A 15,391-nucleotide genomic window follows, 5' to 3' on the forward strand; every position below is an offset into this window, starting at 1 on the left:
CCACAAAGTATGAAAGTAGAATTCTGATCCACCCCTGTGTGCGTGCGTGCGTGTGTGTGTTTGTGTGTATTATTGAATGTGCTGGCTCATTATTCTGTTGGACCATTTAGGTAGATGGGTCTCTAATGTATGAATGAACATCCTACCGTTGAGATGATCAGAACATGGGTTAAGTGAGTCATTTCCTTTGATCAGTTAACACTATGCAACAGTCATGCATCAGGGTTGTTCCCACCCAGCTCCGGAGGGCCTGGATACTGCAGTTTAGCTCGAGAAGGCCTGGATACTGCAGTTTAGCTCCGGAAGGCCTGGATACTGCAGTTTAGTTCCAGAAGGCCTGGATACTGCACTTTAGTGCTTTCACTTTGCCCACCCACCTGATTTAAGTTCAGCAAGGGTCTAATCATTAACTTATAAATTGACTCTCATGAGTTCCATCAGAGAGAACACCACGGTATGCAATGCAACCCAGGCAAAGTCACACAGCTGTACATCTGTGAGTGTGCACGCGCGTGTTCAAAAGTACACGAACGTGATCGTGCGTGTGTGTGAGTGCGTTCTTCTGCAGACAACCCTATATGCTAATCACTACATCTCACATATGGACTTATTAAATGATCCTCTCTCACAACTCATCCTCTTGATATAGACCAGATATGCTCTCCCTCCCTTTCTCACTCACACTCTTTTCCTCCACCCACATGCTCACGATATATGGTCATCCTCTCCTTAGCCCCTTAGCCACTGCCTTCTCTAAAGTTAAACCCCAACATTTGATGACGGCAGGAAAGCGAGCAATATATGCCACCCTGCATCTCTCGCCCTCTCTCTTAAGTGTACGGACTGTAGTTGTGGCCCCGGTCGACCAGCACTTGGCCCTGTCACTCATGTCTCCTGACCCCCGCCCCCATCTCGTCTTACCCCCAAGCTTGTCTCTCTGTTCCTCTGCGCACTGTTAGTGAGGTCTGTGTTGCAGTTGCCGCCTAGCCTGCCCCACTGCTCCTTCTGTCTCGACACGCTTAATCACCACAGAGTGGGCTCGTCATCATCGTGCTTCTCTTTTTCCGTGTTTTGTAAACCACCTACGCGTGGTACATTTTCAGAAGCTAGAGGGGACACCTGAATCCCAGGGGATCGTCTAGCATTGGGAACAAGCGTGTGGATTTGGACAATTGGAATACTTTGTACCTCCAGGCTTTGATTTGGTCACCTGTGCTACCTCGCCGTGCGTGTGAGCGCGAGTGCATGTTACTGGGTGAGTGGTGGACATACTGAGGAGGCCACAAGGTGTTGGTTGAGTGCTTTTGAGTTGTGAGGTCCTTGTACAGGAGCACTGCACTGTAGAGGAGCGTGAGATCTGTGTGTGTGGGTCTGCTCCACCGCGCCGTACAGTCATGGCTACCCTGAAGAGCTGGCTCCTGGGGCTGCTGCTGGTCCTGCTCTGCAGCTTCCAGACGCCCCTGGCTCCCTCCGCTGCCGTCAAAGCCCAGGAGATACCTCATGTCCATGAGGAGGGGCTGATGGCAGACCACGACAACGATGACGACGACGACGATGACGACGATGACGACGATGACGACGATGACGACGACGACGATGACGACGACGACGACGATGATGACGATGACGACGATGATGACGATGACGATGATGACGATGACGATGATGACGATGATGACGATGACGATGATGATGACGATGATGACGACGATGACGATGACGATGATGACGATGACGATGATGATGACGATGACGATGACGATGATGATGATGATGATGATGACGATGATGATGACGACGATGACGATGACGATGACGACGACGATGATGACGATGACGATGATGATGATGATGACGATGATGATGATGATGATGATGATGATGACGACGACGATGACGATGACGACGATGATGACGATGATGATGACCACGAAGGTACGTAGTCTCACTCACACGTTACCTTAATGTTTGCTATGTATCCCCCATATTTCTTAGTTTTTCGAGCCCCTCTTACTCCTCCGTCGATGTTCTTCACCTATTCGGGGTAAGAGAGGGGAGGAGCCAGTGAGCATCTGGCCACTCCCTAGCTCTAGCTGGCATATTGTTTCCCACCAGTCATAGATCTAGCCCGGTCAGACAGTTTTAATATCCAATCAGATCACTCAGAGCTCTGTCGAAGTCCCTCCTCCCCTCTCTAGCTTTCCATCAACCTGGCTGTCTCTGATTCTCTCTGTCTTCTCTTCCCTGCTTAAATAGAGCTATGAGTTCTGTGGGCCCTGTGAAGGCGGACTGTGTCAAGTCCTGAAGTGCAGTACAGTGCAGTACTTATGAACTGAGGACTTAAAAGAACAAAAACCAAACCCAGCGCCAGCGGTGTGAGCCCACGCCTCACGCTGCCCCAATAGATCAGATCATTTTTTGATTTGTGTCTCGTTTGAAAGAGTGGGGTCCCTTCTTCCCTCGACCCTTCCCGTTTGAATTTGGATTTATTGTGTCTCCATGTGAAACTACAGAGAAAGAAGGAGAGAGAGGGAGATGTTAGCAGGGGATATGGACTAGGACACCAGAGAGAAGGACAAAATCAAGAACAGAGTATAGTGGGGGCTGATAGAGAGAGAGAGACAGGAGGAGGCTGGATAGTTTTGGGCAGACCCAGATAAGAGACTGATTGGTTGGATTGATTCAAGTTTCTCTCTCTTTCGCTACATCTCTCACATCTCATTCTTTCTCTGTAGAGAGCCACCATAATTGTCTGTCATATAGCGCCAAAGCAAATGTAATGTGTACTACCCTGTTTTTTTTTGTAACTTCTGTGTGTTTTTAAGCCATATTTATATACCATATAGGCTTTTGTCATATTTACATACCCTGTTTCATGCTAACCTCTAGTTTGTTTGTTTTTTCTTTTCTTTTTTTTGCATCTGAAACATGTTTGCAAACTAAAAGCTTACTCTCATTCTTCAAGTATTAGCCAACAAAACCATTTCTTGAGTCTCTGTGTAAAGGTTATCTTTAAATGCATATGCTGTAATTTATTGGAATTTGATGTTTTAATTTTTCATATTTAATATATTAATGGCTTATTAATTGATTAATTGGTGTGAGAATATGTTAATTGTTATGCTTCAGTCCCACATCTAAGAACTCTGCAAACACTGTATGACGTCTGGTTCATTTTAGTCTGGGGACACCGTGTGTAAGCAGCAGTAGATCATCACACTGCAGTCATGTACGTACCAGCAGAGAGGTAGCAAAAGAGAGAGAATGTGAATTCAGCTCAATTCTGCACTCCCCGAGACGTATGAAAGGGAACAGGAAACACAGCAATTGTTAGGAGATGACTGTTATTGACGGTTTCACATGCAACGGTGCAACTGGCACTTTCTTCTTTTCTCTGTTGTTTATCTTTTTAAATTAATTTTTTTGTAACGTTTGTTTTTCCATTTTCTGTTGACTGTAATACCTGGTGTGATTTCAACACAGTAGTGTGCCGTACCACGCAGCATACCTTTTAAACCCCACTTTGAAACGATGTAATAAATCAAATGATCGCCATGGTGTGCCCTGTGTTGCCTTCCCGCTGCGTTAGGAGAAGAGGAAAAGCACACTAGAAAAGAAAGAGTGCTAGTCGTTAGAGACTAGAGCGGAGAGACGGTAGCTATGCAGCAGTTTAGCACAGGCAATAGCTGTGATGGATGTGACTTAATAAAAAAACAACAACACGTGTGTGAGAGAAAGAGAAAAAGAGGAGAGATAGAGTGAGAGACAGGGACACTTAATCCAACAACATATGAATGTTTGCTGAATCGTTATGCAAACATTTTGCCAGCATTTTTACTCCACATGGATGAGACAAACACATAAATGTTCAGACACAAACTTGTATCCAGGAACAGTAGAGGGAAATATTTATGGCAAGAACTGACAACATTTCTTACAGATGACGAGGAAGATGAGTACCATGTGGGTTCCGTCTGCAAGTTCTGTGCCCACTGTGAGGTATGAGCCCCAGGGGTCTTCCAGAGGAGCATCTCCCCAGTGTCAGTCACGTCACACTCTGTTGTCTTTAATACTGCTCACAGAAGGCTTCAAAGTCACAGCCTTGACCTCTATATGGCACTGCTGGCTAATGCAGAAATGGCTTAAATCATTGTTTTCACATGTTCTCTGTAACATTACAATGGATTTGAATAGGACACGTAACTCGCATAGAACATCTCAGAAGTGGATTGTGTTTTCCAAGGGGAACCACTTTGTTCCCCTCACTGCCTTGCTGGCATTGGATGTTTTTGAATTAGAGAGCACATGTTTTGTGAATTTTGAGTTGGGTTCATTCATCATTCCTGTATCTCTCCCCCAGCACTGCGACAGCTGTGACAAGTGCCCATGTAAAAAGGGAGATAAGGCAGAATATTGTGGATTCTGTGAGGTGAGGACACACACACAGACACACACACACACACACACACACACACAGTGTAATAATCCCACCATCCTAAATTACGCACACACACATCCCAGTACAGAATCAATCTTGCACATCCTGCCCATAAATCTAAAATGTCAAACCACCAAAATGTTTTGTGGTACTGACTGGCAGTGTCAATCAGACAGAAACCTTAGATGTCTCCCTGCTCTGCCACTGGTCTATCCATGGCCGTACTGGTGGAGCGTGACACTCCAGTAGGGCAAGGCTGAGAAACGCCATACGTGCCTCAGCTGTGCCAATGCTGAGAGATGCACGGAGCTCCTGGTCATAGCATAAACACCGTGGAGATGCTTGTGGCCACTTTGTCTTACACAGCAACAGGCAGGATCTTAAATGACAATTATGCAGATTAAAACTTGGTTTAGGCCCAAGATTACATCATAACACGGTATTACACAAGAGATTATCTTCATTAGGTTTAAGAAATGTTCCAAAAGCCCTTTCTATGAACAAATGCACTCCTATCTGCATACAGTCTTCACATACCCTTTGCTGGAACATGTTCTGAAAATGGCTAAATCTTCCATCTCTTCTCAGGCCTGCAATATGTGTCCTGTCTGCCCTGTGTGTAACACTGTGTGCCAGCCAGGTAGGAGAGTTACTGCTCATTATTTTTGAAAATTGATAAATCATAAAGTTGGATTAATTGATTGCTGATTGATTGCCTGATTAATTGATTGTTCCAGGTGGTTTTGTGGACTCAGTCACAGGATCGATCTATAAGTAAGTCACACATAATATTGTATATCATTCGTTTTAGTCCAATGATCATGTAACCATAATATGCTATGAATATCACAAATGTTGTTACGATGTTGTAATACACACAATCTCTATGCGCTTTTCAGGACGGTTGCAGACATTCTTGACAATGATGACGATGATGATGACAAGAACTAAGTCTTCGATTGCCACCGTGTGGCCATTTGAATGAGCTGCAGTCAGGGTTGAGGAGGGGCATTTAAAAGCTTGAGTCTGCATTATTGCTGTCTTGAGTCTTAATAAGTTATTTCTCTACCACCTTTTTAAATCTGACATGTTTCATAAAAGCACTAAATATATGGAACATTGAATCAAAGAATGTATAAATAAACCTATACGGTTTTGTCAACCGGTTTACTGTGTAAGTAACAGTAAATATAAGAACTGTCACTGAACAAGCACGAGCTATTTTGACACAACTGGATGGTATTTAAATAAAATTGTGGGTATTTGTTTGTCACATTATTATTGGTATTATTTGTATTATTGTTCCCATATAAGCGAACACAAACGCAAACACTTAAAATACAAAAGAAGCTCATGTAACACTTCAGAAAGCAGTAATAGCAGAATGCATAAACTATGTTTAATTTATTCTAGCTATTGTTAAATCGCTACAGCTATGCTTTAAATGCTGTCGTTAGAAAGCCAATCGGACTAGACAGCCATCCTAGTTAAGGCAAGTACATATTCCACCCATTTTATAAATAAGATTTATTTTAAATAATGTTAAATTTATTTTATGTTGCTTTTATTTTGACAACTCGACATTTAATGACGAAGAGGAAGTTCACAGTAAGGTAAATAAGCAGTTCAGAAGATGCAGCAGGTTTTATTTCATTGTGCGAATTTATTTTAAAAGCCACATTTTATTAATCTATCACGTAGTCTGTAATATTTGTATAATTCTTTAAAAATCCCTGAAGATAAAACTATTGATACAGTTCACCAACAAAGTGAACTTAGCCAGGGTCGCTTAGCTCGCGAGTCAACGTTAGCTTAGGCTAGGCTAGCTCGCTAGCTAATTTGCTTCAAGCAAATCAGTTCTTGCGAAGTGTTGTTTTGTTCGAGTGCGTTTTTAAGTGTTGTATTGACCGCAAGTAAAACGTATCTAATCATTTTCTTTCTGCTAACCTATCAAAAGCGAAGTGAGCAAAAATGACGCGCCACGGGAAGAACTGCACGGCTGGAGCAGTGTACACCTATCACGAAAAGAAGAAGGACACAGGTTGGCTTATCCGCTAGCTGGCTGTTTAGTCGTTTTTCTCCTTTAATAACCGAAATTGTTCTCTTTTTTAACATTATATATATATTTATTTATTTTATTTTTTGAAAAGCCGCTTCGGGATACGGAACGCAGAGTGTCCGTCTGGGGAAGGACGCTATCAAGGATTTTGATTGCTGCTGTCTGTCCTTGCAGCCGTGCAGAGATCCTGTGGTAACGTAGGTACCTTTCAGTGCATTTGCACAAATTTCGCTTGATGCACCGTTTTCACGCTTGCCGAGGCTGTGACCTCTCATACATTCAAGTCTTGGGAGGTAGAAAAAAATGTGTCAGTGTTTCAAAACTCTAATGGAGACTTTGACTGCAGCATTTTGTGATATTTTGAGTGTAAGAAATTACAAAATAGATTTGGCATTGAACGTCCTTGCAGTTGTTGTTTTTTTCTATACCATGCTGTGCTCATGTAAAGGAAAAAAGTGATATAATGGCCTAATTTTGGATTCCAGAAAAATACTGTGTGAGAACGATGAAAATATGGAGTATCACGAGGGATGGAAGGCACGCTTACTAAGCAGTCACATCTGCTGTGTTATCACACGCAGTTTTCTGGATTTAATTAGGGTGGTTGAGGTCATAGGTACTGAAAATCTGTGTGTGTGGTGCTCATTGTGTCCACTGACACTGGCAGATCTGTAAACGGGCACTAAACCTTTATTTGTGTGCGTTTGTTTTTCAGTGAAGATGGGTACCTGTATGAAAGAGAAGCCATACTGGAGTACATCCTCCACCAGAAAACTGATATTGCAAAGAAGATGAAGGTTTGTACTAGCTGTGCTCGCGCTGACGCTCTTCCTTGTTCCACCACTGCTTGTGTTGTGATGTCGTTTATGTTGCGTGCGCACGTTCTGACTCGTACAGGCATACGAGAAGCAGAAACGTGCCCTTAAGAGTGAGGACCGGCTGGAGTCTTGTTCAGAGGAGAGAGAGAAAGTCGAGAAGTTTAAGAAGAGAGAGGGAAGCATTGTTTCCAAGCCCATCAACCCCTTCATCACAGGTACAGGAGAATCTAATGAGTTCCCTTGATTACGTAACCTTATACACATATATGCACACATTCTTTGAATGAACATCTCTTAGTCTGCATCATAAATAGGCATGTGCCTGAGATAAAATGTTAAAGCCATTAATTAGAAAATATCTGACAAGGTTATGCCCAACACCTGATAATTCTGTGATGTTTTATTTGATTTCATTTTTGTTCAATTTAATGGTTACGTGACAACTGACTTAAAATGACAACAATTTACCATAAAAATAAGTTATTGAGCATGTCTGACATTTTCTTTGGGCTACAGGGGTGACAGTTGTTTGCAGTAGTATTCTGGTGTTGCTGTTTTTGTTTACACTAATAACACTTCAGTAACACTCTTTGCCTGCATCAAATATTGTGATGGTAAAGTGTTAACAGCCCTAACCCGACCAGCACAGGGCTTTCCACGATCGCTCTGCAAGGACCTGCCGAGACTTACATTTTGCCCGTTCATGACACACCTGATCCAGCTCCTAAAAGGTTTGGGTATAAACCGATGAGCTGGCTCAGGAATGCTACAGCAGGGACACATACAGGGAAATCTTGGAACCATGCGAGGAAGTGAGACACCAGGACTGGAGCCAAAAAACCCCTGCTTAACCTGAAATTCCTTTTGTTTGTTCAGAAAAGTTCACTCATTATACTCCAGGTGGAGTATCTACACTTCTCGGAGTCATAGGGTTCACTTTGTGATTCCTATTTTAAAGAATGTGTACAGTGTGGATAACCTGATTACCCACAAATCCCAACATGCTGTTTGATGACTTTTCTCACTATTTAAATGGAGTGAGTGGTTTTAGCCATGACTAAAAGCTGATGCTCGTTTTACGTCTTTAGTATCGCCGAGTGGCTCCGTTGCCTCTGCCGCCTCCTCCAGCTCAGCCTCTGCGACGGGGGAGTCCAGCTCCTTCAGCTCCTCCACCTCCTCCTCCAGCCTCCCCAGCTTCTGGATCCCAAGCCTGACACCAGAAGCTAAGCCCACCCTCCTAAAGAAACCTGTGAGCTTCCTTCCACCGTCACGCCACCTTCATGTGTTTCACATGAAAAGAACCTGCTGCTACTAACCTCTGCTGCTTTGGCAGGTTATTGTGACCTCAGTGTGTTTGCGTCTGTGTGTGCTACTGTCGGCCTTGTTTTTTTTACTCTCGCCTTGTTGTGCCCTTTGGCCCAGCCAGCGAGCTTATCTACTCTGGTCACTGTGCCCTCTTCCTTCTCTTCTTACCTCTTTGCCAGCACCCCTAACGATGTGCAAATGATGGTGTGTGGTTGACCTGTAAGTCCAGGTGCCTTAAGCCAGCTTTACACTGTGTAGTTATCGTGACAGAAAATTGTGAAAGAATTTTTTAGTCATCAGTTCAACTCTACTGTGTGTAAATGTGAAACGTGTCGTGCTCCACAGCCTCTGCAGCAGGTCTTCTAGCACGGCAGAACATTTGAGGGCTTGGTTGCGGGTGTCTGTTTTTTGTTTTTTTTTGTTTTGTTTTTTTTATAAAACTTGTTAGATGGATGTCAAAATCAGAATGCCATAATTTCATAGCAGCATCAGTTTATCACCAGAAAATCTTTATGGTATGGTCAGACTTTCAGCACAATCGAGGTCTCACGGTCTGTCATGGAAGTAGGTCAAGGTTTGAGCGGCAGTGTCTTGTGCCGCGTGGCATGCAGCGAACATAAATCAGCCCTGGGGCAGCTGAGTGTTCAGGGAGTGAGTAAACGCACGATCACCTCAGACACCCTCTGTCCTTCCCTCCGTCCTCACCTTCTCAGTCGAAGACCGTGCTGTGCCCGATGTCAGGCCAGCCCCTGAAGATGAGTGAGCTCATCACTGTTAGCTTCACCCCACTGGACTCCAGTCTGGACCGTGTGGCCCTCCTCACACGCCAGGTGGGCCCACCACACTGTAGACACACACCCCCCTCACACCTGTCCTGTCACACTTTAATTTCACTCACATTTGGTTGTAATTTCAAAATGATTTAGTAATAATATCACAATCTAATGACCAGCATGACAATGAACTTAGTTCAGTGTAATAATACTTAACTTTAATTAGGTAGTAGAAAGGTATTGCTCATGTTCCTGTATACAAAGTTCCCAGTGATGAGTTCTGTAGTGCAGTAATGATGTATATAAATATCACAAACTTAATTCTTGTTCCATACTCACTACACTACACTCACTCACTTGATCTTTGATCCTTTAACACCAATAAAGGCACAAAAAGCTGTCCTTGTGTGTCACGAAAAATACTGTTGACCACACACTTTGCTGTGTGGCTATTAGTCTTGATGGTTTAGGTAGGGTTGGTGGTGGTGTTGCTTTTAATAATTTTGACAATTTGGTGAATGTTCAGACTTGTAGAATAGACTTGTGGTTAACAACAGTGTTTGTTTTTCAGGACAGATATGTGTGTGCAGTGACCAAAGATACCCTGGGTAACTCGGTCCCCTGCGCGGTGCTCAGACCCTCGTGAGTTGACAGTTGTGAAGAAAACTATTCCTGACTTCAGTAATTCTGGGAAGTGTATTTTAGTCTCAAAGCTTTCTCTCTCTGTCTCTCTATGTCAGAGGAGCAGTGGTCACTGTAGAGTGTGTGGAGAAACTGATACGCAAAGACATGACTGACCCAGTGTCAGGACACAAACTGAAGGAGAAAGACATTATAGTTCTGCAGAGGGTGAGCATTTGTGTGTCTACAGAGAGCAAGGGTGTGTGTGTGCTCGCGCGCAAGGGATCGGGTTGCATGTCTGCAGAGAGCACTCTGGCTGTGTGGTTCAAAGATTTTCAGACTTGTAGAGCACACTCACCACCTCCCTCCCTCCCTCCCTCCCTCCCTCCATGTTTCACTGTGACAGGGAGGCACTGGCTTCTGTGGCTCAGGAGTGGCCCTTTGTGCGAAGGAGGCCCGACCCGTCATGCAGGCGTGAGCGAGCATGAGCGCAGCAGTCACGGAGAGCTCTGTCTCAGGCGCCCTACTGAAGCGCTCCAACCCATGTCGTCACGTTATTGGGATGAGACATGAGTAGCGATCAGTGTTTTTCGTTGGTTTTTTTTTTCACCTTGGTATAAAACACAAACTGAAACATGAATAATGGACACAAGCATATGTAGAGCTTTAGTTTTGTTGTTTGAGTTGATTTTTTTTTGTGTGTAAAATTGCTCTCAAATTGACTTTTTTTGCAAAGTAAAATGTTTAGTTAAAAAACATCTATACAGTCATTTGAAGACCTTTTGTTTTGTTTTTTGTTTTTATTATGAGAGGTTTCGACTCAAAGGGCTCATGCAGTTAAAGCTCATCGTGCTTCTCCAGTAAAAGGCTCCCATAGTCTGTGATGGTGCTGACTTTAACCACGTCCAGTTTGTCCATGATCTCAGTCATGGAGAGGCGGCCATCCTGAGATGGAGAGCAGTGGACAGAGAGGAGAGTTTGGCGAGGGTGGGCAGGCACACAGGGGGAAGGCAGTAGAAAGATACAGCAGAGAAACGCAGAGGCCAAGTTCAAGACAATGGTTTCCTAGACAACATCCAGCAAGGTAATGGGAGCCAAGTAATTGATTTTCAGAGGATGTGTTGGTTTTGCTGATTAAGGTTTTTTATATATAATAAAAGTCTAGATTAAAAAAAAAACCATGGCTTTTATTTTGAATTCACAGAGAAATGTTGCACCACAGTTAAAACACCTTTTTTCACCTCCTCTGTCACTCTCCTAACCCTTCCTTTCCTCCTCTTCCCTGTCCGTGGTAGCTGCTGGTGCCTCCTGTGTCCCCAGGGTGTGTTTATGACTTGGTTCAGGACCTGCTTGAAACATTAGTCCTAGCACGACCTCACCAGCACCTTTAGCTCAGAAATCTGCTCCTCTTTCACAGCTGTTCGCTGCCAATGCAGAGTCCAGTGTGGCTGCTGCTTATGGCTTCCAAAATCCTACGGTTGTACTTTGCATGATTAGAAATTATTATAACAGTTGTAATAAGACCAGGGTTGAAAACTCCAAACCCTCAGTCATCAAACACACACTAAACAGGCTACCACACAACAGGAGTGGAGTGTTTTTTAAGAAAAAAAAAAAAAAAAGGCTGACCAACACTACAGAACTGTGGCTGACATATTTGTACTTTACTTGCTCTAGAGTGGCAACAGAATTGATTGGATAATGGTTCCAAGGACCAAAAGCCAACAGACATATTTTTAACTTTTCTTCATTCACTTCTAAGACCCGAGTCCAAATCTCACTGTGCTAGAGGGGAAAAACAGCCCTCTTAAGGTCTTTTGTCCTGCTGCAGGGTACTGTACTCAGAGTATTGACCTTTGACCCTGCAGACCTCCGATAGGTCAGCCTCCCTTGTATCCCTGCCAGGGTCGCAGCAGGAACGCCAAGGCTCGGCCTGGCGTGGACGGCCGTGTCACCGCGGCCCCTGCACCTCAACCAGGTCTCCACTCCTGGACGCCAAAGTCACAGAGACGCTTCTCAAAAGTGACTAGACAGCTCTACAGTTAGCGAGTAGTGTGTTCAAGTGTCATGGAGTATCATAGCTGTTGAAAAAGGGTAGTTGTGATGGTAATTCTTAAAATGTTTCTTCAGGATGGTTTTTCTTGAAATGGTATTACTAATGTGTGGCAGGAAGCACTTTGTGAATTTCAACACACTTGGGTCTGTTGGCTTTTTTTCTTTCTTAGAAACATTAACCTCAGAGTACAGCACAGTTATAGAAATCATGGCTAAGCTTTTAGCAGTCATACTTTGGCTACACAACACTTTTTGATCAGATGTGTGTGTGTGTGTGTGTGTGTGTAAGCAAACTAAGTAGACATGCCCTGTCTGCTGATATCTACTGTGGATCAAATGTGCTTGACTAAATAAATACAATTCACTCTCAGTTAAATGAAAATTAAAGGGAGCACTGCCTTCCTGACCCAAATGCTTAACTATTAGGTCTTGACCCCTGACCCCATAACACTATTCTGGAATTCCACTATTTTCCACTATTCCACCCATCTGTTAGATCGCCCCCCCCCCCCAAAAAAAGTACCTAATTTCCTTATGGTGTATAATTTGAAACCCTCCCACTCACCACTAAAAAGCATCAACCTAGATGAGAACCCACTGATCCTTCCCACAATAGGTTAACACCAGAGACCAGAGCATCAGAGCTCATCGTGTTTCTTGGTGAGATCTTCTCCATAATTGGTGGCCTGGCTTCCGACAAACATGTTCCAGTTTTCCAGAATTTCCTTCTTGGTCATTTTTTCATCCTGATTAAATGATTGTGTTGGGAAAATTGACGATCCATTGGGAAGATTGATTGATGTTCATTAAATAGGGAAGAGGCAGGGTAAAGAGAAAGAAGATTGATTCAATTGATTGATAATTAATGTGGCAATTAAATGCATTTAATTACAATAATGCACAAATCATTTATACAGATAGCGTTTACTTACGTTATCTTTGTCTGTCTCGTGAATTAGATGTCTTGCTTCATTGTCAGCATGATCAACATCTCCTGGCAGTATCCACAGGGCAACTTCACTGGCATCAAGAAATCCATCCTAAATAGACAAGATAAAGAAGGCTTAATCTTGTCTGGGATTAAGAGGAGATTCTGTAGTAAATTAACAATGAAGGAACAATAGCAATGCTTGTCTCTTTTATTGTCTGTTATCTTAACATTAGGGATGCTTTTATGAAACATCCTCTTCATTCCATGTTGGGTCGTGTCCAGACTGCATGTTTAAAGGAAAACTATGCACAATTGGCAATGCAAACCTTGTTTATATCCCTGACTTCCAAAAACTGTTTCCTTTCTGTGGTGACCCACTCGGGCTCATTCTCTCCAGCCTCCGGAGTGAACATGTCCCCTGTAGGCCAGAAAAATAAGAATGCCAATCAGAAATGTGTTAAACCATTTCATTTGGAAACTTGAGAGGCATGTGCGCAATATCATAGCTGAGCAACTTACCAATGTATTCCTCCAGGTTTACCTTGCCATCACCATTTTTGTCAATATCTTCTACAGTTTCCTGTAAAGTGAAGGATATGAAGACATGAATGAATGATCTTTCCTCTTTGTTCAAAACATGTAATATTTTTCCACCATACAAACATCTTTTTTTAAGCATTAAATTTCTCTTTCCCTCTCTCGTTCTTTCCCTCTCTCCTTCTGAAGCGTTTCTTGACTCCAGCCCTCTCTAGCCCACCTGCACCACAACCTCCTTCATGTAGTCAAACTCCTCAGGGTGGAGGAAAGCCGTGAACTCTTCCCTGGTGGTGATTCCATCTCCATCTTTATCTGCCACTTTAAATCGCCTCTCGTCTCGCCGCAGCATGGCCTTGTAGGTCTCCTTGTTTTCTATGTCATCAAAAGCATCATCTAAGGAAACAAAAAAAGTTTAACATCAGCAAAACCCTGAAAAGGTCATGAAGGTCATTCTCCCCTCACTAATTTTATATATATATATTCATTCCCTACAGTCCCAGTTCAGACATGGTCACTTCATACAATTTGTTAAGTGTAGAAGGACTAAGCTCAGCACCCCTGGTCTAGAAGGATAGATGGAAAATAATTAGGAGTGTTAGTGTTTTTTTTCCTTCCCCTGATTCTGACTTTAAACACACAAGATTAAAAGCATTCTGACACACAAGATTAAAAGCATACAGTGAGGTTCCAGAACCTAGTTAAAGTGGTCCAGTTACCCAGGTAATAGCCATAGGTGGTGTTCTTGTACTCTGTCCAGGCGATCTTTCCATCTTTGTTCTGGTCATAGTCTTTCCAGTGCTTGTCCACATTCTCCTCGATGTACCTCCTCTGTCTGTGTTTGATCCATTGGTGCAGTTCGGCATGGCTAACGTAGCCGTCCTTATTCATGTCAATGCGATCCACTATCTTCCTAAAGGGTGGGTGACGTTCAACATGGAATCAGTAATGCAAAGGGCCACAGACTTCAGCTCCTGAAGTCAAATTATATTACAATTATGAACATTATTGTGAGCTGTTGTGCGAGACTGTACCCGAGTCTGGTCTTGCTCTCCTCGGGAGTGAGCTGGTCAAAGGTTTTAGCTTCATCTTTGCCCAAGAAGGCCTCGTGGTCATACTGGTAACCGTGGTCGTCGTCATGGACGTGGTCACTCAGGTCACGCTGATGGTGTACACGTTTCTCCTGAGGAGGTACAGCAACTGTGATCCCCAGAATGAGGCAGAGAAAGAACAGCTGCATTTTCTCTAGAGACAGAGAGAGAGAGACAGAGAGAGAGAGACAGAGAGAGAGAGAGAGGAGTGCAGGACAAACACATGATAATGATTTTTAATTTTCATAGATTCCCATCTTTAATTGTCAGACTGTTGAACATTGATTACTGAAGTCTACAGTCCAGCGGTCCTTTGAATATAATTCTCTTCAGTAGACTGAAGGTGAATGTATTACGATGAATTACATAGTTCTATGCTGAGAAATGAATTTATTCTAGAATATTAGATTGCAGTCCCTAGACATACATTTGGTGTTTGGTCATGCAAGTGAACGAACCAAGACTTCTTAACCTAAAACGATGCTTTATAGAGGACGCGCCTCCACACAGCAAGAAAAGTTACCACAAACTCGTTATCTACACCTACGCTAAACAAAAAACCGATCAAAACGATCCTAACCATTAGCTACACACAGTTTAATGGGGAAAACAAAGCTTCCAGTTTAGGAAAAACAAAATAACTTACCGAATTCCTGATATTCTACTGTCTTGCTCGATTTTTTTCTGCAGATTCGCGTCGCGTTGGCACTCTGCCTCTTTAAATCGTACGTAGAGTGAGGCGGTTCAAACTCGCATACGTCAGCCC

General features: G+C 43.3%; 3 protein-coding genes across 5 annotated transcripts; 2 read left to right on the plus strand and 1 right to left on the minus strand.

Moving 5' to 3' along the window:
• The first annotated feature begins 823 nt into the window (after positions 1 to 823).
• On the plus strand, positions 824 to 5,716 carry LOC113580874 (uncharacterized). The gene is made up of 6 exons (XM_027015698.3): positions 824 to 1,935; positions 3,941 to 3,999; positions 4,361 to 4,429; positions 5,027 to 5,078; positions 5,176 to 5,212; positions 5,338 to 5,716. The coding sequence occupies exons 1-6, from the start codon at positions 1,395 to 1,397 to the stop codon at positions 5,387 to 5,389; spliced, it is 810 nt and encodes a 269-aa protein (XP_026871499.3). The 5' UTR covers positions 824 to 1,394; the 3' UTR covers positions 5,390 to 5,716.
• Positions 5,717 to 5,957: 241 nt separating this feature from the next.
• Positions 5,958 to 10,772, plus strand: nosip (nitric oxide synthase interacting protein). 2 transcript variants are annotated; one of them, XM_027015677.3, is made up of 10 exons: positions 5,958 to 6,051; positions 6,396 to 6,479; positions 6,589 to 6,694; positions 7,213 to 7,294; positions 7,395 to 7,530; positions 8,404 to 8,564; positions 9,334 to 9,450; positions 9,965 to 10,035; positions 10,134 to 10,242; positions 10,421 to 10,772. In XM_027015677.3, exons 2-10 carry the CDS (start codon positions 6,410 to 6,412, stop codon positions 10,490 to 10,492), a joined length of 924 nt encoding a protein of 307 aa, XP_026871478.2. In that variant the 5' UTR covers positions 5,958 to 6,051; positions 6,396 to 6,409; the 3' UTR covers positions 10,493 to 10,772. The 2 variants fall into 2 exon arrangements, with proteins under 2 accessions (XP_026871478.2, XP_026871479.2); XM_027015678.3 differs by lacking the exon at positions 5,958 to 6,051 and adding an exon at positions 6,075 to 6,093.
• A 47-nt stretch (positions 10,773 to 10,819) lies between these two features.
• On the minus strand, positions 10,820 to 15,376 carry rcn3 (reticulocalbin 3, EF-hand calcium binding domain). 2 transcript variants are annotated; one of them, XM_027015676.3, is made up of 8 exons: positions 15,272 to 15,376; positions 14,569 to 14,779; positions 14,254 to 14,447; positions 13,758 to 13,930; positions 13,520 to 13,580; positions 13,327 to 13,418; positions 13,002 to 13,109; positions 10,820 to 10,959 (listed from the first exon to the last, which is right to left on the minus strand). In XM_027015676.3, exons 2-8 carry the CDS (start codon positions 14,772 to 14,774, stop codon positions 10,852 to 10,854), a joined length of 942 nt encoding a protein of 313 aa, XP_026871477.2. In that variant the 5' UTR covers positions 14,775 to 14,779; positions 15,272 to 15,376; the 3' UTR covers positions 10,820 to 10,851. The 2 variants fall into 2 exon arrangements, with proteins under 2 accessions (XP_026871477.2, XP_035385019.1); XM_035529126.2 differs by lacking the exons at positions 10,820 to 10,959; positions 15,272 to 15,376 and adding an exon at positions 12,635 to 12,815 and having other exon boundaries at positions 14,569 to 14,777.
• Between the last annotated feature and the right edge of the window lie 15 nt (positions 15,377 to 15,391).

The sequence above is a fragment of the Electrophorus electricus genome, chromosome 3 (assembly GCF_041902795.1).
Source record: "Electrophorus electricus isolate QZ-2024a chromosome 3, ASM4190279v1, whole genome shotgun sequence".
NCBI lineage: Eukaryota > Metazoa > Chordata > Actinopteri > Gymnotiformes > Gymnotidae > Electrophorus > Electrophorus electricus.

Bases quoted from the DNA above. Each gene is read 5' to 3' on its own strand.
- LOC113580874 (XM_027015698.3), top strand. From the start codon at position 1,395: ATGGCTACCCTGAAGAGCTGGCTCCTGGGGCTGCTGCTGGTCCTGCTC. The intron at 1,936-3,940 runs GTACGTAGTCTC...CATTTCTTACAG, and splicing joins CGATGATGATGACCACGAAG to ATGACGAGGAAGATGAGTAC. The intron at 5,213-5,337 runs GTAAGTCACACA...TGCGCTTTTCAG, and splicing joins GTCACAGGATCGATCTATAA to GACGGTTGCAGACATTCTTG.
- nosip (XM_027015677.3), top strand. From the start codon at position 6,410: ATGACGCGCCACGGGAAGAACTGCACGGCTGGAGCAGTGTACACCTAT. The intron at 6,480-6,588 runs GTTGGCTTATCC...TTTTTTGAAAAG, and splicing joins CGAAAAGAAGAAGGACACAG to CCGCTTCGGGATACGGAACG. The intron at 8,565-9,333 runs GTGAGCTTCCTT...TCACCTTCTCAG, and splicing joins CCACCCTCCTAAAGAAACCT to TCGAAGACCGTGCTGTGCCC.
- rcn3 (XM_027015676.3), bottom strand. From the start codon at position 14,774: ATGCAGCTGTTCTTTCTCTGCCTCATTCTGGGGATCACAGTTGCTGTA. The intron at 13,110-13,326 runs GTTTGCATTGCC...TTGTCTATTTAG, and splicing joins AAGTCAGGGATATAAACAAG to GATGGATTTCTTGATGCCAG. The intron at 10,960-13,001 runs GTAAGTAAACGC...TCTCCATCTCAG, and splicing joins ACGAGACAGACAAAGATAAC to GATGGCCGCCTCTCCATGAC.